At 36.6% G+C, this 23710-nt stretch overlaps 1 protein-coding gene across 2 annotated transcripts in view; it reads right to left on the reverse strand.

Moving 5' to 3' along the window:
• Window positions 1-23710, reverse strand: part of LOC106875108 (dnaJ homolog subfamily B member 11) — a 119504-nt gene that overhangs the window by 35760 nt on the left and 60034 nt on the right. For both annotated transcript variants that reach the window (XM_052978389.2, XM_089347106.1), the window contains exons 2-6: window positions 15525-15681; window positions 13676-13767; window positions 12719-12836; window positions 7002-7144; window positions 4334-4416 (exon numbers count right to left, since the gene is read on the reverse strand). In XM_052978389.2, coding sequence (XP_052834349.1) covers window positions 4334-4416; window positions 7002-7144; window positions 12719-12836; window positions 13676-13767; window positions 15525-15681 — 593 coding nt within the window. The remainder of the gene's footprint in view (window positions 1-4333; window positions 4417-7001; window positions 7145-12718; window positions 12837-13675; window positions 13768-15524; window positions 15682-23710) is intronic.

Consider the following 23710-nt stretch of genomic DNA (forward strand, 5'->3'; position numbering starts at 1 on the left):
TCATGAGGGTATAGCAGAAGACACTTTCCCAAGGTGACACACAGTGGGACTGAACCTGGAACCATGTGGTTGGGAAACAAATTTCTTACCACACAGCTGCACCTGTATATACATACAGATATACAATCCATACATATGGGTGATAGTGAAAGTAATGCAGAAGTGGGAATAACTTTTTTATTAGATGACATTCAAACTGCACATGTTGGTAGAGTAACTCTCCTATACAAAGGTACCTCACAACATAGACTCTGGCACAAGTAATGCATTTGTGCTATTGTTGAACCTGACTCTTGAATCTTCTCTGAAAAAAGATTCAGGTGGCACTTTCACAATGTAAGATGTAATTTGAAGGAGATTTGGTTTCCTTAACAGCTCAAACACTGGTGTGGTTTCCAACTATACATCAACTTTCCAATTTAATTTCATGCAAGTGATGATTATTAAAATTAAACTTAAAAACCTAAATGGAATTTCATAAAGCTACCAAGAGAAAGCCTTCCCTATGCCTGAAAAAAAAAGACAAAAAAAACACAGCCGCCACCGCCACCATGAACAACTAGGTGAAACTATCTCACTCCAACAAAATTCTTACTCCTGTTTATTATATTAATGAGGGTGATGATGAACTGTAATAATAATAATAATAAATGCCCTAATGCAGTATCAAGCAGTGGATCTCATGGCCTCTGATCTTAACTGATTGTAAATGCTATCTTGTACATTGTTTTGTCTTGGTATAAAAGATGGGCTACAACAAATATTCAAGTATCATAGCTATGTGTTGAAAGGAATTCTTTGTGGTTTGAATAATTCATCTCTGAAAACATAGGTGTTTCATTCAACATCCTTAAATGATCCTTATTCAGAGAACTTTTGAGTGGGATGGGCTACTCGACCTGAAGAAAATTCTAGCTGGGCCCCACCTGCAAGGTCATGCACTATTTACCTTGATATGAGATCACCATGTCATGCACATATGGTTGTGATGCATGTGCCTGGTGTACCATTATCAGACAGGTAGTCATGACAGGTATACTGGGCTTTGTATATTTTACCCCAGTGTCACTTTGATGGTATGCACTTCTTTCTCACTCAATAATAATAATAATAATAATAATAATAATAATGATAATAATAATAATAATAATAATAATAATCCTTTCTACTAAAGACACAAGGTCTGAAATTTGGGAGAAAGGGAATAGTTGATTACATTGACCCCAGTGTTTCACGGGTACTTAATTTATTGACCCCGAAAGGCTACTCGACCTGAAGAAAATTCTAGCTGGGCCCCACCTGCAAGGTCATGCACTATTTACCTTGATATGAGATCACCATGTCATGCACATATGGTTGTGATGCATGTGCCTGGTGTACCATTATCAGACAGGTAGTCATGACAGGTATACTGGGCTTTGTATATTTTACCCCAGTGTCACTTTGATGGTATGCACTTCTTTCTCACTCAATAATAATAATAATAATAATAATGATAATAATAATAATAATAATAATAATAATCCTTTCTACTAAAGACACAAGGTCTGAAATTTGGGAGAAAGGGAATAGTTGATTACATTGACCCCAGTGTTTCACGGGTACTTAATTTATTGACCCCGAAAGGATGAAAGGCAAAGTTGATCTTGGCAGAATTTTAATTCAGAACATAAGGACAACATGCTAACGATTCTGCCAGTTCTCTGCATTAATGATAATAATAATCCTTTCTACTGAAGGCACAAGGCTTGAAATTTTGGGGGAAGGGAGTAGTCAATCATGTCAACCCCAGGGAAACATTGGTACTTAATTTACTGATCTCGAGAGAATGAAAGGCAAAGTTGACCTTGGAATTTTGAACTCAGAACGTAAAGACAGACAAAATGTCACTAAGCATGCTAACAGTTATACCAACTCATCACCAAATTTGTGGGTGGTGCAAAGTCCCAACCAGACCTAGGGTGACATGGTGGTGGAACAATGTAGTTGACAGGGCTATTAAAGCAAGGAAACAGGCTGGGAAGGACTGGAAGGGTGGTGGTAGCAAGGAGCTATATCAGGCAGCTAGAAGGGAAGCTAGGAAGCAGATGTACTTAGGCAGAGGGTAAAGCAGAAAGGAAGAAGTTTGCCAATGTTATGCAGCATGAGAACCAGTGGCTTCAAGTATTTCAGTTTGCAAGACAATGTGCCAGGGAAAATTGTAATGTGAGAGAGAAGTGTGTTTGGATGGATGATGGTTCACTTGCAGTTAGTGACTCTGCAAACAAAGAGGCTTGGAAGTGCCACTATGTAGAAAACTCATGAGAGAAGGAGAGTCTGCCTAATGTTGATCCAACAGAGGGACCAGCAATCCGAATAGACAGCAGCATTGTTGACAAAGCCATGAAGGATATGAAGATGAGGAAAGTCCCTGGCCCATCAGGAATAACTGCTAAGGTGCTTTTATCTGGTGATGTGGGTTATGGTCTAGTCACCCATATAGTTAAGCAGGTGGTACATGGAGGAGTCATATCCAATGACTGGTGTAGCAGCACCATAGTCAACAGCTATGAAGGTAAAGGTTTTGCCTTAGATAGAAATAATTACAGAGGTATCAAATTGTTGGATCAGGTGATGAAAGTTACTGAGAGGCTCATAGTCCAACTAATTAGGAAGAGAGTTCGTCTAGATGAGAAGCAAAAACCAAAGTCTTAGTAAGTAGGAAAGCAGATAAATCACAAATGCCTTCAGGCAGATGGCCCTGCTTTGATCTGTAGGAAGGGCATAGGAAGAAATTCCCATAAGATGTACCCAGTGCAAGCCATGGACGCATGAGAGGTGCAGCAATATCAGAGTAAGGTTAACTGGTAAAATAATTTTTGTGTGTAGAAGGTGCACAGGTACAATAAACACCAAAAATGTAAAGAAAATAGACTCCAACAAATGCCAGTGGGGTAAGCTAGAGGTAGTCAATAGCTTCCATTATCTAGGTAACCAAGTCAGTAGAAGAAGTGCATGCTCCAAGAGCGTAGCTGTGAGAATAAGAATAGCCTGGGTAAAGTTCAGAGAGCTCCTACCTCTGTTGGCAACAAAGGGCCTCTTCCTCAGAGTGAAAGGCAGACTGTATGATTCCTGTGTGTGAACAGCTATGCTACATGGCAGTGAAACATGGGCTGTGACCGCCAAAACATGAGTAGGCTTTTAAGAAATAAAGCTAGCATGCTTCGCTGGATGTGCAATGTCAGTGTGCATGTACAATAGAGTGTAAGCATCTTGAGAGAAAAGTTGGGCATAAGAGGTATCAGATGTGGTGTGCAAAAGAGACAACTGTGCTGATATGGTCATGTGATGCATATGGATGAGGACAGTTGTGTAAAAAAGTGCCAATCTCTAACCATGGAGGGAACTTGAGGAAGAGGTAGACTCAGGAAGACATAGGATGAGGTGGTGAAGCATGATCTTCGAATGTTGGGCCTCACAGAAGCAATGACTAGTGACCGAGACCTTTGGTGGTATGCTGTGCTTGAGAAGACCCATCGAGTCAAGTGAAATTGTATTCATGGCTGATGCCGCTGTCACATAACTGGCACCTATGTTGGTGGCATCTAAAAAGCACCTTTTGAGCATTGGGCCACATGGAGGCAATGTGGCCAATGCTGATGTCTCATAACTAGCACCTGTGCTGGTGGTACATAAAAAGCACTTTTTGAATGTTAGGCTTCACAGAGGCAATGACATGACCAAGACCTTTGACAATATGCTGTGCTTGAGAAGACTCACCAAGCCAAGTGAAATCATAATCATGGTAGATACTTGTGTCATGCAATTGGCACCCATGTTGGTGGCATGTAAAAGCACCCATTACATTCTTGGAGTGGTTGGCATTAGGAAGGGTATCCAGCCATAGAAACCATGCCAAATCAGACTGGAGTCTGGTGCAACCCATCAGCTTACCAGCCCCGGTCAAACTACCCAACCCATTCCAGTATGGACAAAGGATGTTAAATGATGATGATGAGCAGCAGCAGCAGCAGCAGCAGCAGCAGCAGCAGCAGCAGCAGCAGCAGCAACAACAACAACAACAACAACAACAACAACAACAACAACAACAACAACAACAACAACAACAACAACAACAACAACAACAACAACAACAACAACAACAACAACAACAACAACAACAACAACAACAACAACAACAACAACAACAACAACAACAACAACAACAACAACAACAACAACAACAACAACAACAACAACAACAACAACAACAACAACAACAACAACAACAACAACAACAACAACAACAACAACAACAACAACAACAACAACATTATTATTATTATTATTGCACCTTCAGCGATAAAAGGATGTTCTTGACCATCACGCATACCAGGTTCAATTTCAACTTCTAACAATTTTTCTTCTGGAACAAATCTACATAAAAAGATAAAATTAAAAGATTCAAATGTATAGCAAGTTATAAAACTTGACAAAAAATAAAAAATGAATACAATAGATATGCATTTAAAAGCAAAATTTTATTAGCAATCAATAAGATTCAGGAGAAATTTGAGTGTTAGGGAATTTATATAAATATCTTATTGCTTCTATCAAGGAGACAGTTTGTATTCTAAAGGTCCAACATTTCTAGTGATAATACCAGACTTGTTAGCAACTATTGCTATGAAAACATGTTTTTCACATAAGAAGATTGAAACAAGGAAAGTAAATTTTTACCAAAGGTACAATACAGTGTTATAAGAGGATTGAATTTAATATTCCTACATATTAATTATTTAAGTACACTTTCTCAATAGATAACAAAACTAGACAGGCATTTGTTTGACAAACGTAAAGTTTGGTCTCATTCCACAGTACTTTAGTTAAATGTGTTCTACTCTAGTCCCAGCCTGATCAACTGAATTAGGTAGACATAAACTGCAGGAAGCCCACTGTGTATATATGTATGTACATTATTGGGTGCATGCCCATGTGTGTGTGCATAAACACCAATATTTTTCTCTTCGGTGAAACATTGATGATGTTTGTATTTCTTGTGGACATTATGATTGGTCATTCTGCAATCTACAATAAAATGATCTTTCACTCAAAAAACAGGTAATGGTTGGCAACAAGAAGACCATCTGGTCGTAAGATCTTGCCTTAAATAATTATCTCGTCTAACCATTGTTAGCATGGAAAATGGATCTTGAACAACTGAACAAACCAACAAACCAGTACTATATTATTACTGCATGGACTAGACACTAAATTTAATGAGCTCTATTATGGAGAGAAAGAAAAACAGAAGACATTGACAGAGAGGTTAGTTAGATTTTTAAAATCCCAAAAGTTTTTGATAATCAAGGCCTCATCATTCATACCAAATTAATCAGTTAACTGTCTAGCATTCACTGCTAGATACTTTTTCAGATTACTTGCACTTAACATTTTATGATTACTTGCACATTATTTTATCAGATATTACTTCAGCCACCATCACCACCACCAACAACAATTAACACTGCACAAAGGAGTACTACTCCACACATTTAGGATGCTGCTACATAAACAGACATTCAAGAAAGACCATTCAAGAAAGTCACTCACAGATATGTCACAGCCTCTAGCCTACAATCATGCAGTCTCCTCTTACTATCAATTCCTACAGTACTCCAATGGCCTCTGATCCTGAGTGCTAGCCACTCTTGTGCTATCTCCACTCAGGTATTTTTGACTTATTCTTTCCTAATCTCATAACCCATGTTGTGTCCAATCTCCCAGGCTCCAAATCAATATTTCCAGTCCTTCCTCACTCAAATGTCATCCTTCTGGAATTTCTTTCCTACACATGACTTTCTTGCAGTCATCAATTTGTTAACAGTATCCCTATTACACTGTGTAACATAATTTTTGTCCTTGGGTAACAACTGTTATTTCCTATTTGCTTACCCTTAGAAAGTATGAAAAATGGTTGACAGTTCCTTTAAATTTTGTTTTAACTATATTTACCCAAACCCCAAAGAATCCTTGGCTATGATACTCCCCCACTACTCATGCTCATGATCAGAGATTGTCAGCCACTAAGAAGGGACATGCTCAAGTGGTTATGGCCAAGCAACTGACAAGCAAATTTGTGATATTGAGCAGAATATTTGCTCAAATATTTCTGCTTCAGTAACTCAGCACTGAATCTGTCTGTTATGTAATGGAGAACAGGTCAGTTTCAAAACATTGATATCCAGGTCACAAAAGCAAAGTTTGAAGGAAATAATAGTCATTTCCTTTGATTTCTAGACAGAAGCAAATAGAAAATAACACTTACTGAACAAAGACAAAAATAGAATTTTAATTTTGTTATGAGGTGTTATTTGTTTAGGAGAGCCTGTAGGGGCTGTGGGTACTGCCCACTCTCCAGACCTATATAATAAAAATAAAATTACACTTAAGTTTTCATACCTCTTAATGATGTATATCTAATCACATTATACTCAACTCATTGCTTTCCAGTTTCAACAAATTTACATTGAAGGTTATATCAAATTAACTACGTCTTCTTATACGTTATTCAGTCTACTTTTGAGAGAGAGAGAGAGAGAGAGAGAGAGAGAGATTCTTTGATGTTAGTTAATCTATTTGTTTTTATGAACCAAGCTGATACTGGTTTCCTAAAATCACTACAAGTATTAAGTTGCCTGGGTAACAAATTACCAACTACTGTTTGTAAATTGTCTCTATATGACACATCTGATTCTATGGCTGCAGTCTAATGACCGAAATAAGTAAAAAGTAAAGGATAAAAATAGCAATTATAAGTCTACACACAGTTGCTTTAATCTGGTATAAATAGCAGCTAAATCTCTGACCCATACTCAACTATCTTCAAAAATAAAGAAGGAAGGCAAAATATAATATGCCTGAAAAAACCAAAACAAAAGATAATCAAAGCTGGAACACATTTGATTGTGAATCTGTCGGATGAGGAATGACCTAGAGATTAAACAAGAAAAACTTCTTACTTGATATTGGGGCATTCATCACACACATGTTGCTGTACCATTTGGAAGCGACCAGGTCCTAATTGTGTTGTAACCATTTCCATTCGACAGTTGCACTGACGCTTTCCTTTAGCAGGTTTAGCAACTGGTTTGTACCTGATTACCTGAAATATACCAGGAGAAAAAAATTATGAAAGAGCTCAGATGGATATATATTCTCATAATTTTAATTTTTAATTGCCCATATTACAATAACATTTTTGGAAAATTATTTTCATGCTAGTTGTCTACTCAGTCTCAGTCATTCTAACAAGTAGCTCATCGTCATCATCATTTCATGTATGCTCTCCATGCTGGTACAGACTAGATAGTTTAATAGGATCTAATGGGTCAGAGGACCACATCACACTCCAGTATCTTAGCTTTGGTATGGCTTCTACAACTGAATGACAATCTTAGCACCAAGTACTTTACAGAATGTACTGGGCATGGTCACATGGTACCGGCACATGTGACGTTGCCATATAACTTGCAAGACTAAAGAGCCATTCAAATGAGTAGGAGTATAGTAGAGATTGAAGTCAATTTATGCCAGGTGTTGATAGTTTAAAGCATAGAAGCAGAGATGATGTCGAGGAGATACATAGCTACTCTGCATTATATAAGGGTGTATCGGAATAATTGGAGTGCAGCTGGAAAGAAAGCTAAATATGGTAATGACAAAGCATCAAAGTATGGAACAAGAAGGTGAAGAAAATGTGGGGACAGAAGATTAGGAAGGGTGGGTGGATAAAGGTTGCAAGAATGTGAGGGGAGACTGAGAGATGTTTACAGATGGGTGTAGAAGTGAATATAGTGAATGGTGAACAAGAGTGGATGAGTAGTTTCTGATAAATATGAGTTGCAGAGAAGATAAAAAGAATAAGGAATGCATGTCAATAAGAAAGACTTAGAAGAGAAGAAGTGACAGCTGAGAGTACAGAAAAAGTGAAGAGCAGCAGAGTGATACAGTGCATAGGAGAAAAATGAGAGATAAGAAATAATGGATGGTGTAAGTAAGTAAAGGTTACAAGAGTGTGACTGAGATATATATAGTGATTGAGAAGGAGGTAGTTAGAAGTATAACAGTGTGAATGTGACCCTCGTAACATCTCTATTCTCATTTTCATCAGATGCTTCAGCTAGTTCTCACCTAAATTTCTGATTGTTCAATGGATTTTTAAGTTTCAGTATCTTTTTTTTTTTCAAACTGGTCTGTGTTTCTGAGTCCTTCTAGCTCTAAATCTGAAATCACTAATCATTAACCTATGTTGGGTTGTACATCAGGAAAGGACTTCATATTTGCAAGCATCTGTCTTAGCTACATCAGTTTTCCTTGCATATGAGTAAGTTATCCAATGAGGAGAAACACTAAAGTGAATACATCACTTACAGAATAGAGACAGCTCTGTCAATGAATTGACAGAAAGAAGCAAACCCATACATCATACCTATACATAAAAGCAGAGATAACTGCCAGGGGAGCATATTATTTATTAAGGAACAGAGGTGGTGAAAATGGGTTGGTTTGAGAAAGGGGTAGTAAGATACAGATTGTACTCTTTTCTTTTATGAAACTATTACTTAAAATTATTTGAAAATGTCAATATTTCTATATTTGAAAGACTTACACTTAATGCCTCGAAGAGCAAAATTTTACAGAGATTTAAGATTAATGGAAAATACATACTGGATAATTATTTAATATCAATGAGAAATACATACTGGAATTATTATTATATTTTAAATTATACTTTCATGAATAAGCTAGATACTTGCCCACAGAGAAAGGAAGGAGCATTTATATTACATACTTAAAGAATAGAAGTTTAGAAACTTATCTATCTTTCTTACTTGAATATAATGGGCTATCCAATGAGCAAAAACTTTAGAATGAATATATTGCTTTCAGAATAATAAAAAGAAACAGATCAGGCTCCTTTTCCTAATAAAACTATTACTTAAAATTGCTTAAAAACTTGAATATTTCTATGTTTAAAAAGGCTTATGCTAATTTCTCTAAAACTTTTTATTTATATATAATTTGTTGTGAAAGCAAAACATGGAGTCAAAGGGTCTTAAAGTTAACTTAGCAAAGACCTAAGAAGAGGACAGACAGGAAGCTACAACCATCAGGAAAATGGCTCTGCTTGATATGTAGAAAAAGAGTAGGAAGAAATTCCATTCACTGTACACAGCGCAAACTATGGATACATAAAAGGTGCAGTGGTATCACAGGAAAGTAAATGGAAAGAGAGAGTGGACTTTATCTAAGACATGCACAGGAACAATAAACACAGAACACATGGGACAGATTTTCTTAAATGCCGAAGAGGTTCACTAGAAATAGTAGATACTTTCTGTTATGCAGGTGAACTAATTATCAGTGGATGAGGATGTTCTGAAAACATAGGATGTAGAATATTCAGAGAGCTATTGTTTCTGTTGGTAACAAATGGCTTCTCACACAGTGAATGGCAGATTGTACAGTACTTGCATATGAACATTGATGATACATGGTAGTGAAATGTGGGCCCTAAATGCAGTAGATATGCAAAGGTTAGAAAGGAATGAAGTTAATATGCTCTGCTGGATGTCCTATGCCAGTGTGCATACACAACAAAATGCAAATGCATTGAGAGAAAAAAACTAGGCTTAAGGGGTATCAGGTGTATGGTGCAAGAGAGATGACTGCACTGGCATAGTTATGTGATGCATAGAAATGAAGACAGCTGCATATAGAAATGCTAATCACTAAATGTGGATAGGACCTTTGAAAGAGGGAGATCCAAGACATCATATGATGATGTAATGAAAAACCTCAAGATGTTGAGCCTGAAGGAAGAAATGACAAAGGACTAGGGTGACTGGTGATTTGTTATGCCTGAGAAGACCTGATTATCCAGGTAAAAATGAGATCCTAAAAGCCTATCACTTTCTGTATGCCCTTGCATTCGAGTTGGCCCCACAACCCATCTTACCAACACCCATCCTTCCATCCTTCTTCTAACTACAACACTAGCTTACCAGTAGAGATGCACATATTTCATTTACCATACTAGTTTCCCTTTCTCTGGGAGCTACCTTCTCATGTTACTCACCTTGCATTCTCAATATTATGCTATACTACTATCGAATACCATCTTATATCAGCCATCACCTCACTCCTCACCCAATAACTCTCTTGCATTACATTCACTCCTACATACCTTAGATCTCTGCCCTTGTCACTGAGCACCCTTCCCTCTCTCCCCACTCCTCACACTGCTCATCCCTCTCACCTTTCTGTACTGTCACTTATTCCTCCTCCCTGTCCCACTCCTATTTCCTTCACTTCCGCCAAACTGATATTCCCATTGACCATGTTCTATTCCCTGCTTGTCATTCATTGCATTATCTATATCCCAATATTCCCTATCTCTAACTGCTTGTCACTTACCTCATACTCTTGCAAACTTACCCAATCTTCTGTCCCTATACCCCTCACCTGTTGTTCTTTCTTCATCCCTCTCACATTCACCCTCTTGTACCTTGAGGGTACTTCATACCACCACCACCACCACTTCTCTTCTTTTCCAGTTGGGGTAGGTATGTATCTTCTCTACAACAAAACACCTGTTCCTATCCCTCAATCATACTTTTGCTTCTCAACACCTAACATAAGTCACCTCCCTAAATACTATACATTGATCAGTTAAGGAAGTCATATCTTGCAAGTTACTTGGTGACCTTACCAGTTCCAGTACAATGTAAACAGCACCAAGTACACTCTGTAAAGTGTTGGCATTAGGAAGGACATCCAACCATAGAAACCATGCCATAACAGACAATGGAGCTCGACGCTATCCTCTATCCTGTTGGATTCTCTCAAATCATTCATTCCATGCCAGTATGGAATATGGATGCTAAATGATGAAGAATTAGTATTTAATCTTTCACTTCTAGGTATAAGATACCTGATGACAATCAGAAAATGAACTGAATGAAACATAGTGTAGATGTAAGCATTAAAAATAAAATATTTCATCTCTAAAGATAAACCAAAATAAAATCAGACCAAGTCACTGAATATTATCAAATTGTTATATGCCCTGCTCAGTATGTAGAAAAGGAGTAGGTAGTAACTCTATAAGATGTACCCGGTGCAAGCTATGGACACATAAGAGGTGCAGCAACATCAAAGGCAGGTTAACTAGCAAGTTAGTTTTTGTTTGTGGCAGATGTTCAGGTGCAATAAAGACTGCAAACAAACAGGAAACAACTTCTATCTCATTCCAGGGTGAAAAACTAGAGGTAGTCGATAGCTTCCGCTATCTGGGCGACCAAGTTAGTAGTGGGGGTGGGTGCGCTGAAAGTGTAGCTGCTAGAATAAGAATAGCCTGGGCAAAGTTTAGAGAGCTCTTACCCCTGCTGGCGACAAAGGGACTCTCACTCAGAGTAAAAGGCAGACTGTATGACGCATGCGTACGAACAACCATGCTACATGGCAGTGAAACATGGGCTGTAACTGCTGAGGACATACGTAAGCTCGCAAGGAATGAAGCCAGTATGCTCCGTTGGATGTGTAATGTCAATGTGAATACCCGTCAGAGTGTAAGTATCTTGAGAGAAAAGCTGAACATTAGAAGCATCAGTTGTGGCGTGCAAGAGAGACGATTGCGCTGGTATGGACATGTGGTGAGAATGGAGGAGGATAGCTGCGTGAAAAAGTGCCACACCCTAACAGTTGAGGGAACCCGTGGAAGAGGTAGGCCCAGGAAGACCTGGGCTGAGGTGGTGAGGCAAGACCTTCGTACATTGGGCCTCACCGAGGCGATGACTACGGACCGAGACCTTTGGAAATGGGCTGTGCGTGAGAAGACCCGGCAAGCCAAGTAAGATCGTTGCCAGTGCCCCTGGACTGGTTCTTGTGCGGGTGGCACATGAGATGCACCATTTTGAGCGTGGCCGTTGCCAGTACCGCCTGACTGGCTCCTGTAGGATTTTCGAGCGAGATCGTTGCCAGTGCCCCTGGACTGGCTTGTGCGGGTGGCACATAAAAGACACCATTTCGAGCGTGGCCGTTTTCGTGCGGGTGACACGTAAAAGCACCCACTACACTCTCTGAGTGGTTGGCGTTAGGAAGGGCATCCAGCTGTAGAAACTCTGCCAAATCAGACTGGAGCCTGGTGTTGCCATCCGGTTTCACCAGTCCTCAGTCAAATCGTCCAACCCATGCTAGCATGGAAAGCGGACGTTAAACGATGATGATGATGATGATGATTAAATACTAATCGCAATTTCATTTTTCTGAAGGTGGAATCATATTTAATACTCATAAGATTTAAAGCAGTCATATCCAGCCAAAATGATTTACCTATAGTATTTTCAAACCAGCCAGATCTGGCCTCTCACACTTATCTTACAATATTACTCTAAAAATAAACAACCATGTCATTGAAATCTCAAAGCTAAAAGGTAATTAATGCATAACTAATTCAAATTAATGTGAATGAATATGCATAACATTTTGACAGAAATTTTTTTTATGTTAAAGGGTTAAACATATTTACTGAAAAATGTTATACATATTAAATATAATTCTACATTTAAATTTTATTTATGCTGATGCAACATGACATCTCCTCTAATTTTGTTTTATCAAATATTTTATAAATTTTAGTCAAGTGTAAAAATAACTAACAAAGTTTGAAAATTACCTCTACAAAATTGCCTGAATAAAGTTCTTCTAAAGAGACTTCTAAATCCATAATGACATCTCCACCACGGACTACATCAGGTGTAGGATCTTTGCCAAAATGAAAATTTCCAAAAAAACTGTAATAAAGATTATAGAAAGAAAATCAAGGAAGGAAAAGAAAAATACATTTATGAAAGACTACAATATATAATGATAAATGTTGCTGCATTATATAGCACTCTTCCCACCATTCAGTTTAGCTAATTAGGGTTGAAACACAGATAATGATGAAATGAATCAAAATATCAGTTAGCTGGTATAAACTACTTTAAAATCTAACTAGAATTTGAATATTGAGCATTCAGATCTTCTATACTTAGTAACTTTCAGAATTTTACAGACTGACTGACATGGCAGATTAGTATAGTCCAAAGATCCTTAATAAGTCTACCTGGTTAATTTTATGTCTTCTATTTTAATTGTATTTAACAACGATTGTGAGGTAACTAGACACCAGCCTCTTTTTCTTTATATGTTCTCCACTGAACTATTTGTATAAAGGAAATTGTAACTGCCCTAGTAATAATACAATCTAATGACTGAAACCAGTAAAAGAACATAAACTCAGTTAACTTGTATTTTGCTGATGCTTAACCTTGATTCTTTTACTCTCTCAGTGTTATAACATTTTCTCACTCGAAAATATTTATATGTAAATTGATCATGTCACAATGAACTAATATTGGTTGCTCGTACAGGCAGAAAAGGCTTTAAGAGATAATGGAAAGTCTTTATGTTCACCATACTGTTTTAATGAGAATTAGAATATTTATAAAATGTAATATAGCCAGGAACTGAAGCCAAAATGACAAACTTGGTTTTGCAGGAACTTAAGGCAACAGTTTCAAGTTGAACTGAATTTTGAAAGATTCACAAGTTATAATTCTCATATACAAATATATAAATTAAAAAATACCTTGAGAAAGGATCACCACTCATATCCCCTTGTTTTAAACCTTCCTCACCACGACGATCATAAATTTTTCTCTTCTCAGGATCTGAGAGTATCTGTGAACAAAATATAGAATTAAACAGTCAAGCCTCATTTTAAGTATAATTTTTTCTAAACAAATAAATAAAAATTCTTAATATAAGGTACCAAATAATTAACAGAAGCTTTATTTGAAATAGAAATAGTTATCATTGTATGGTTGTGCATGCATTTGTGGGCACTGAATGCAGGGGATATGTGAGGATTAGAGAAGAATGGCACTGGTATGCGCCAATGAATGTACAATATCAGTGTACATGTATGACAAAATGCAAATATGTTAAAAGAAAAGTTAGGTATAAGAAGAAACAGATGTAGCATGCCAAAGAGAAAACTATGATGGTTTGGTCATATGATGCATATGGATGAGGACAGCTGAATAAAGAAGTGCCAATCCCTTAAAGAAGATCAAGCTTGTGGAACAGAGAGACCCAGTAAGACAAGGGTTGAAGTGGCAAGGGCAGACCTCAAGATGTTGAGCTTCATGGAGGAAATGACAAAGGACTGGGACATCTGGTGATATGAGGTTCTTGAGAAGACCTGTCCACCTCAGCAAAACTGAGTTCTGGAAGTGCTGTGTATATTTTGCTTTCCACTCACGTTACATTGATTCACTTGCACATCCACTCTCACAAACCAAAATTATCTCTCACATGCCCAATGCCTACCTCTTCTCCTACTCCTGCAGCTGACCTAAACTTGTCATGTCCTCCTCCTGCTGACTGCAACATTACTATCCTGCCACTCTCCCTTCACCCATTGCCTCCTTCACCCCCCTATCCTTCACCAACTCATGATTCATTGGTCATCACTCTTCAACCCTACCCAACTTATTTACAGTTGCAGGCTGTCCTACCATCCCTTCATCTGCTGCTCCCCACAGAAGTTTCCAACTCCCTCACACCCATCAACTTCTACCCACTCATGGCCTTGAGGAGGCCACCAAGACACCTCATATCTAATATCTATCTCTTCACAATTCCTACTGATCATTCTCACCCTCTTAAACTAAATATGTGTAACCATACGGCTTTACTACAAGAACCTACTATGCTCCTCCATCATACTGTATCCCCTCAATCCCCAGCATTAAGTTGACTCCCCACTTTTCTCAGGGCTTGTAGTCTTGCAAGCAGCATGATGATCTCATGAGTGCTGGTAGCATGAAAGAAGCACCCAAAACACTGTAAAGTTGCTGGCATTAGCAAGGGTATCCAGTTGTAGAAAATATGCCAAAGCAAACATTGGAGCATGATGCTATCCTTGGAATTGTCAACTCATCCAACCCATACCAGCATGGAACATGAACATAAAATGATGATGATCATCATCAAATACAATTAAAGAAAATGAAAACATGAGAATTATGACACTGAAATAATCCTATCAAAACAAACAGGTAATGGAAAGGATTGTAAGATAAAGGATGAAACCAGGAATGTCTAATGAGATAAACTACAAGTAGATAAATATTATTCAGAAAATAATGTATGGATTTGTGAAGAATTTGTATATTTTTATAATTTTCAATATATCATTTTTCATCAGGCAAAATAAAAGCTGATAATTAAATTTTGACTAGTGGTTTATACCTTAAAATTTTTGTTCCTTAAATTGTGTTACAATAGACATACAAAAGAAATATACTTGAAAAAGAATAAAGGAAAGAAAATCAGAAGCATTTTGATTATCATGCAGACCAGTTTTCATTTTGGTTAACTCTATTTATTATTATAAACATTTTAGATTAAAGTTACATTACTAAATATTATACCTCATATGCAGCCCCCAAATCCTGAAATTGATCTGCAGCTTTGGGATTATCTGGATTCTTGTCAGGATGCATCTCTTTAGCCTTCTTTCTATAAGCCTTCTTTATGTCATTTAGTGATGCTGATTTTGAAACACCAAGTATTTTATAGAAATCTCGTCTGAAAATCATATTGATAAGAAATCAAATATTCAGGAATAACTTATTAATAAACAAAAACACATTGCAGAATCCTAAAATAAAACCAAATGATTAGAAAATAGCTATGCATGTGATATAAGTTTTTCTGAAGGAAAATAAAGGAGAAAGTACATTAAACGACAAGCCTTGATGGTATCATCATCAACATCATTTAACCCCTTCACTTCTAATGGGATATATGTATCCTAAGAAAAAATTTTTTAATAGTAAAGTGAATTTTCTTCATTTAAAATGGCTTGGGCTGGCACAAATCAGAGTTACAGCATAAGGAGTAGGATGGAAAAAGAAAGAGTTCATTTGTCCAGAAGCAATTATCTTTTATAACAAATATATGAGTAGAGTAAATCGCTCTGATCAAATGGCAACATTGTATGAACCTGATCAAAAATGTAGAAAATGGTGGACTTCAGGTTTCTGATGACAGCTGTATACAACAGCTATGTTATTCACTCTGAAATTCATCATACGAAACCACCGTTTATAAATTTCTTGGTAAATGAAGCTGAATATTTGATGAAGGCAAGAAGGTCGAATTTTTCACAAAAGAAAATGAGATCTTTTGGATGGCCTTCTAAGACTTCAAAGTTGATTTCGAATGTAAGTAAAACAAAAGAGTCGTAGAAGATGTACTAGTTGTATTTTGAGGAACAAAGAAAGGAGTATTATTTGGAAGGGGTCATTATATATATATATATATCATTTTATAAGTGTTATTTGAAAAAATAATTGTAATTTATAATAAATATATGAGAAAGCAATTATAGCTTCATTTTGTGTTTGAAATAAACTGTAGGATTTATTTCATTTTTATTTCCGTAATTTTCCGAACTTGCTAACATGCATGCAAAATACTGTCGAGGATAGGATAGTCCCAAGTATTTGTTCGTTAGAGAACTATTGAGACATTTTTGTCCCACATTCAAAAACCATATGTAGTGATAAAAAAAAATAAAATTTTAATTATGGTAGGCAATGAAGGTTTAAAGAAGTGGAAAATGCGAAAAAATAAAATAAAAACTGATTGTACAAAAGTCAGAGTGAAAGAGTTAACATCCATCTTCCATGCATGCATGAGAAAGATGGTTGACAGGAGCTAGCCAGGTAGAAAAACTACCCTAGGTTACTGTGTCTGTTTTGGCAGGGTTTTTACAGTTGAATGCCCTTCCTAACACCAACCACTTTGCAGAGTGCTTTTTAGTGCTTTTTATATGGCACTAGCATAGGTGAGGTTAGTTTTGGTATGATTTTTACAGCTGGATGCCCTTCCAAATGCTAACCACTTTACAGTGTGGACTAGATGCATTTTACATGGCACCAGCACTGTAAGGTCACCAAGTAACTCGCAAGACAAGGAATTATGAGAGGGGCAGAGGCATTTGAGACAGGGAACTTGTGTCAGTGGATGAAAGGTTAGAGTGTGACAAAGAGATAGCAGCAGCAGAAACAGGTGGCTAGCTATAGAGGAGACACATGGTTACCAATGAGAGAGAAAGAGCGCAGTTAGGTGTTGCCAAGAAGGTGTAAGTAGGGAGTGGGGATTGCAGTAACTGGAAAAAACCTGGGTAGAAAAATAGGGCGGGGGTAGCAATGCAATGAGGGCAGGAAAGAGGTTTCGAAGACAATCATAGTTTAGAAGAGGAGATGTAGTTCAGTTTCTTGGGGTAGAGTGTGTGAAAAGTTTGTTGTTACATGTGGGTGGGACACAATGCTTCACGCACTCAGTTTTGCTGACATGGTTGGGTCTTCTCTAGAACCTCATATTGCCAAACATCTTGGTCCATTGTTGTTTCCTCTGTGAGCCCCAACATCCTAAGATTGGTCCTCAGCACTTCATCCATGTTTTCCTGGGTCACCCTCTTCCACAGGTACCATCCACTTTCAGTGACTGGCACTTCTGTATACAGCTGTTTTCACTCATACACATCACATGTGTGAAATACCTAGTGATCAATCTATAGCACATTGCAGATATTATAGATGTAATATGTTGGCAAAATATTCTCTTTTAGTAAGCCACTGTGAAGCAAAGAAACATAAGGCATCAACTCCACAGCAAATGATTCCTCTTACCAATTTTATTAAAACCGAAAACGATAAGACATCTATACCCGAAACAAATTTAGCAATGTTTATTTGTTGTCACTCATCATTTAATAGCTGTGATCACTTAATAGAGTTATGTAAGAATTATATGTCTGATAGTGATATTATGTCCAAAGTGAAGTTGCATCGTACAAAATGCGTAAATATTGTGAGAAATGTTCTAGCTCCATATTTTGATGGAGATTTGATTTCTGATATAGGAGATAGAAAATTTAGACTGCTATTAGATGAATCCAATGATATATCGATAAACAAGTTGTTAGGAATTGTTATCACATATTATAGTGACACTCACAAAAAAGTGGTACACACATATCTCAGTATGGTATCTTTAGAAACATGTGATGCAGATGGCATTGTAGATGCCTTAAAAATTGAATTAGAAAAAAATGAATTAGATATAAAAAAATTACTGGCTATAGGAACCGACAATGCTAGAGTAATGATAGGAGTCAACAATGGTGTTTTCCAGAAATTAAAAGAAGTTCCATCGTTACTTCTATTTAGATGTGTATGTCATTCTTTACAGTTGGCAGTATCCCACACATGTGCTGAATGCTTGCCCATAAATTTAGAATTTTTAGTATCTGAAACCTATAAATGGTCCTCTCATTCTTCAACAAGACAAAGTGCCTACAAACAACTTTACCTTGCTATCAATGATAAAGAGCCTTTGAAGATCGTGAATTCTTGTACAACTAGGTGGCTGTCAATAGAACCAGTGGTAAATAGAATTTTAAGCCAATGGTTTGAATTGCAAACTCATTTCCAAACTACAACTACAAAACAAAAATGCTTTACAGCACAAATATTACACGAAATGTTTTGTGATTCTAGGAATGGACTTTATCTTTTATTTTTGCATCCAATTTTAAAACATGTTCAGGAAGTGAATAAACTGTTTTAATCAAACACTTGTCAACAAAACAAAATTGATTGAAGATCTTTCAAATTTGATCAAATCTGTTGCTAATGTGATAGTGTAGCCAACATGTAGAATTGATCCTCTTGATCTGGATACTTCTATTGAAAAATTTCTGGATCCTAAACCAAATTTAGGCTACAGGTTCGAGAGAAAGATAGCAGAAATGATTATCAAGAAGACTGTAACAGCCACCGAAGAAAATAATATTCGCAAAAGAGCACAACAATTTTTACTCTGCCTTTATAAAGAGCTCAAGTACCGTTTGCCAGGAATTATTAATATACTGAGGAATATCAAATATTTTTCAGTAGAGAATATTTCGCAGCATTTCAAAGAGCCAATTTTTCCTGTCTCAGAAGCAATGCATTTTAATGAAGAAAAAATTGCTTCATTTGAAATTCAGTTTAATAGCATTCATTTAGTTAATTGGACAAATACGTCTAATACTGAGGCATTCTGGCTGGAAGTCCTGGAATATAAAGATGCTACTGGAGGAAATCCTTTTAGAGATTTTGCAAATTTTGCCATTAATCTATTGACATTACCAAACTCAAATGCAGAAGTTGAACAGTTGTTCAAAATTGAAAAACAAAATGCATCTTCCTATGCTTAGATCAATAATGTCTATAAAATAAGGCCTGAAAAGATATGACAAATGTTGCAAAAACTTTGATATTCCAAAACACATAACAAGATAGGAACCTTGAATGTATACAGAAGTCAAGACCTAGGCACTGCAGCTGAAAGTGATCAAATCAGTGAAATTCAAGAAATTATTTCTCAATGATGAATATAATTAAAGAAAGTAAATAAAAATTAAACTTTTTGATATAATTAGTCTTTAGCATTTTTTGTACTGAAATTTAGCATAAAATTCTGATTTTGAGTTGGCAACACTGTTACATACACATGTGTATACATACGTACATAAGCATAGGTACATTTATGCTGATAAATATATAGTCTCCTACTCGCATACATATGTGCACATACATGTGTGGTGGGAACTTACTGAATTATTATTAGTTATTACTCATAATATTATTTGACAGTGATGTGTCATGAGATTACGTAAAAATACATGTTTATATAGAGAGAGGGGTATAGCTGGATAACTATATGTATATAAAGAGAGAGAGATGCACTGCTACGAACAGACACTTAGGTGGGGTGGAAAAGAGTGGAGGGGAAAAAAACTCCCTGAATTATTATTATTTCACAGTGTCTAATCTTGAAAATGCATATTTGGCATAGTGGGAACATCTTGGAATTTTCTCCACATGCTTGTTTGCCAAGTTCTCATTACTTCGCAAAAAAAGAATTAACAAAAAAGAATACAACACCAAGAACACTTCAGACACTAACAATCAAACAGAACACTGCAAAAACAAAAAGTCAAAAGATAAATACAAAAATATTAATAGTACAATTAAACTGCACCTGCCACAAGAAATCCTCATGGCCGTTCATGAACCAATGTGTCCAAAACAACATAAAATATAAAAGCACAATCACCGCACCACAACAAAAATACGCATACATAAATGCCTTAGAAAACTAATTTAAGGTTCAGTACCGAAACCATATCTTATCATTTCAAAAGATAAAGAGACAACATGCAACTTCAACAGCGAATCTAATATGGAGATTGAAGGAAGGAAAAATTAAATACCAAATGGAATGGTCAATAATAAAAAATGCACACATATCTGGCACATGTGACCTTTGTCTCGAGGAAGCATTGTGCATCCTGCTAAGTAATGAGAACCTAGTAAACAAGCATGTGGAGAAAATTCCAAGATGTTCCCACTGCACCAGATATGCATTTTCAAGATTAGACACTGTGCAATAACAATAATTCAGTGAGTTTTTTCTCCTCTCCCCTCTTTTCCACCCCACCTAAGTGTCCGTCCATAGCGGTGCATCTCTCTCTCTTTATATACATGTGGTTGTCTGGCTGTATCCCTGTCTCTATATAAATGTGTATCATCATCATCATCATCATCGTTTAACGTCCGCTTTCCATGCTAGCATGGGTTGGATGATTTGACTGAGGACTGGTGAAACCGGATGGCAACACCAGGCTCCAATCTAATTTGGCAGAGTTTCTACAGCTGGATGCCCTTCCTAACGCCAACCACTCAGAGAGTGTATGTTTACGTAATCTCATGACCCATCACTGTCAAATAATATTACTATGAGTAATAACTAATAATAATTTGGTAAGCTCCCAGTGCATGTGTGCGTGCATATGTTTGTGAGTAGGAGACTATGGGTGCATATATATTAACATACGTGTATATGTGTGCATATATACTTATCAGCATGAATGTATCTACGCTTATGTGCATATGTATACATGTGTATGTATGTAGAGAAATGTACATGTGTACGTATATATATGTAGATATTTGTGCGAATTTATTATGTACATACAAGTGTCCATGTATGAACGTGTATATATATATGTGTGAATATGTATATATATATATATATATATATATTTACACATACATACACATTCATACATGGACTCGCTCCTTTGTGCTACATGGGCTCAACTCCCCTCCCCTCTTCATCTAACCCTCCTCCTCTCTCCTCTCACACCTATTTCCTCCCAACCACCTCTCCTCTCTTGCTCTGATACCTACTTCCTCTCTTCACTCCTACCCACCTTCTCCCTTCATCGTCACCCCCTCCCACGTTACCCCACCCATACACATTCCAACCCCACCATTCTATCCCGCCCCTTGCTTCCCCCACACCCCAACACTACACACCACCATACCACACCACACATCACACCACCCTGCACACACTAGCACTGACCACTTCCCAGCACCCACACCAGCGCGCACACTAGCAATGACCACTTCCCAACACTTACACCATCATCCACACACCTACACATGCACACACACACATCAAGGTCACCAGCCCCCTTCCACACACACACATACACGCTCTCACATATGCACACACACCTTTGTTTTTGGGATCACCACTGCTTTATTATCTCCCCTTCTTCCTAGCTCTCCTGTGTGACCCCTCTGTCCGGCATTTGCCATGATAGATCACTAGCCACTAAACCTTTCCTATTTTCGTTCCGTTTTTTTCTGCGTTCCTTTCTGTCAAAGAGTGTAGGCTCAAAACATAAAAGACTTTCTCACTTCCCGAGCGTTAAACTAATACATCTGTTTGTTGTTTACACACCCGTCTTCGACTCTGTTTTTTTTTTTGTAAATTCTCACTATATATTTACCCATATAGGAGTGATAGTTTTAGAGTCTGCACACAAAGCTTAAGGTAAGTATATATATATATATATATATATATATATATATATATATATATATATAGGTAGGTTGGTATGAGTGTATATATACGCACATGCTTCACTGTGTATGTGCAAGTCAAAATGGGTACATTTGCTCACTTATCTATGTCTATGTGGGCATATATTCCAACATTTGTGAGAGGGTGTGTATATAAGTGAATAAATGTATAAGTTGATCGGTGTATGTATATGTGTATACAAATGTACATGTATGTATATATGGATGCCTGAATATATGTATTTATATATGTGTGTGTACGTGAATGTATGTGTATATATATGTGAGTGTATGTGTGTCTATATAGGCATATATACATAGGTTTGTTTGTGAGTGGGAGGGTATGTGTGAGTCTGTGTGTGTATGTATCTGACCAATGAATACTGAAGGTCAGCTAATAAAATTTGCATGTGTAGCCAACCATGAGGAACAGGTCAGTGATCAGCCAGTACCAAAACAGCCATTCACTACCACTCATAGCAGTCCAGCAAATACACTCTGACAGCAAGCAACTTGAAACTACCAACTGCTACAAAATTCAAACCAAGATGGACAGATGGGATGGCCTTGAAGTTGAAAATTTTAAACTAACAGTTTAAACTTGAATATCACCTAAGGAAACGCAACTGGATCTCATTTTGTAAACAAACAGTTACATAATCAAATACCTGCACATCTGGGGAACCACGTTGGGTGGAAACAATTGTAGTGATCAAAAAAATAATTATCCAACTGTACTCCTTGTTGACTACAATTTCTTCATTTATATATATATATGTGTGTGTGTGTGTGTGTGTGTGTGTGTGTGTGTGTGTATTTATAGATTTATATCAAAATTTGGCAAAAATATTGTATCTGTTATCAAACATAGCAAAATACTCACAAGTGAGTTTTTGTATTTATATCGATTTAAATAAGAGCTAAAATCTGATCCATTGTAAATATTTTATTATGATGACCTATGATCATTTCGATGCAATATCCAGATTGATTCATGCATATTATAAAATATGGGATACTGCATCTCCTCAGCGTCTTATTAATAGAAGGCAGACGATAAAAATAGATAACATTCATATACAACATTCATAGTTGACCTATGATTACATGTAAATAAACAAGTTGAAAAGACATGAGATGTAATCCAACCGTACAGCATAACGGTGTTGAAACTATAATCATACCAAGCAAATGATTCAAATTTATGATGTTATACTATGAAGTTCAATAATGAACCAATACGGAACGCTGTACATTTCGAAAAGGACCGTTGGAGTTATGAACGTAAATACAAAATTCAGACTGAAGAAAAAAACAGTTAGATATTAAAAAAAAATATTTTTTACACAAGTTAATGGTCAAATAGAAGTATATCTAATAAGTAATGCTTATATATAATATACTCAATAAACAACTTAAGTACACATAATCTAAAAAAAGGCTTTATATTAATTTAGTATTTAGAAGTAAAAAGCCTTATATGGTTATTATACCCTGATAAGTTATAGAGAATAAATTGTAAAATATAAGAAAAATAAGAAAAAATAAGCAAATATATATATATATATATATATATATATATATATATATATATATATATATATATATATATTATATACATATAT

The sequence above is a fragment of the Octopus bimaculoides genome, chromosome 2 (genome assembly GCF_046866305.1).
Source record: "Octopus bimaculoides isolate indiv1 chromosome 2, ASM4686630v1, whole genome shotgun sequence".
Classification (NCBI taxonomy): Eukaryota; Metazoa; Mollusca; class Cephalopoda; order Octopoda; family Octopodidae; genus Octopus; species Octopus bimaculoides.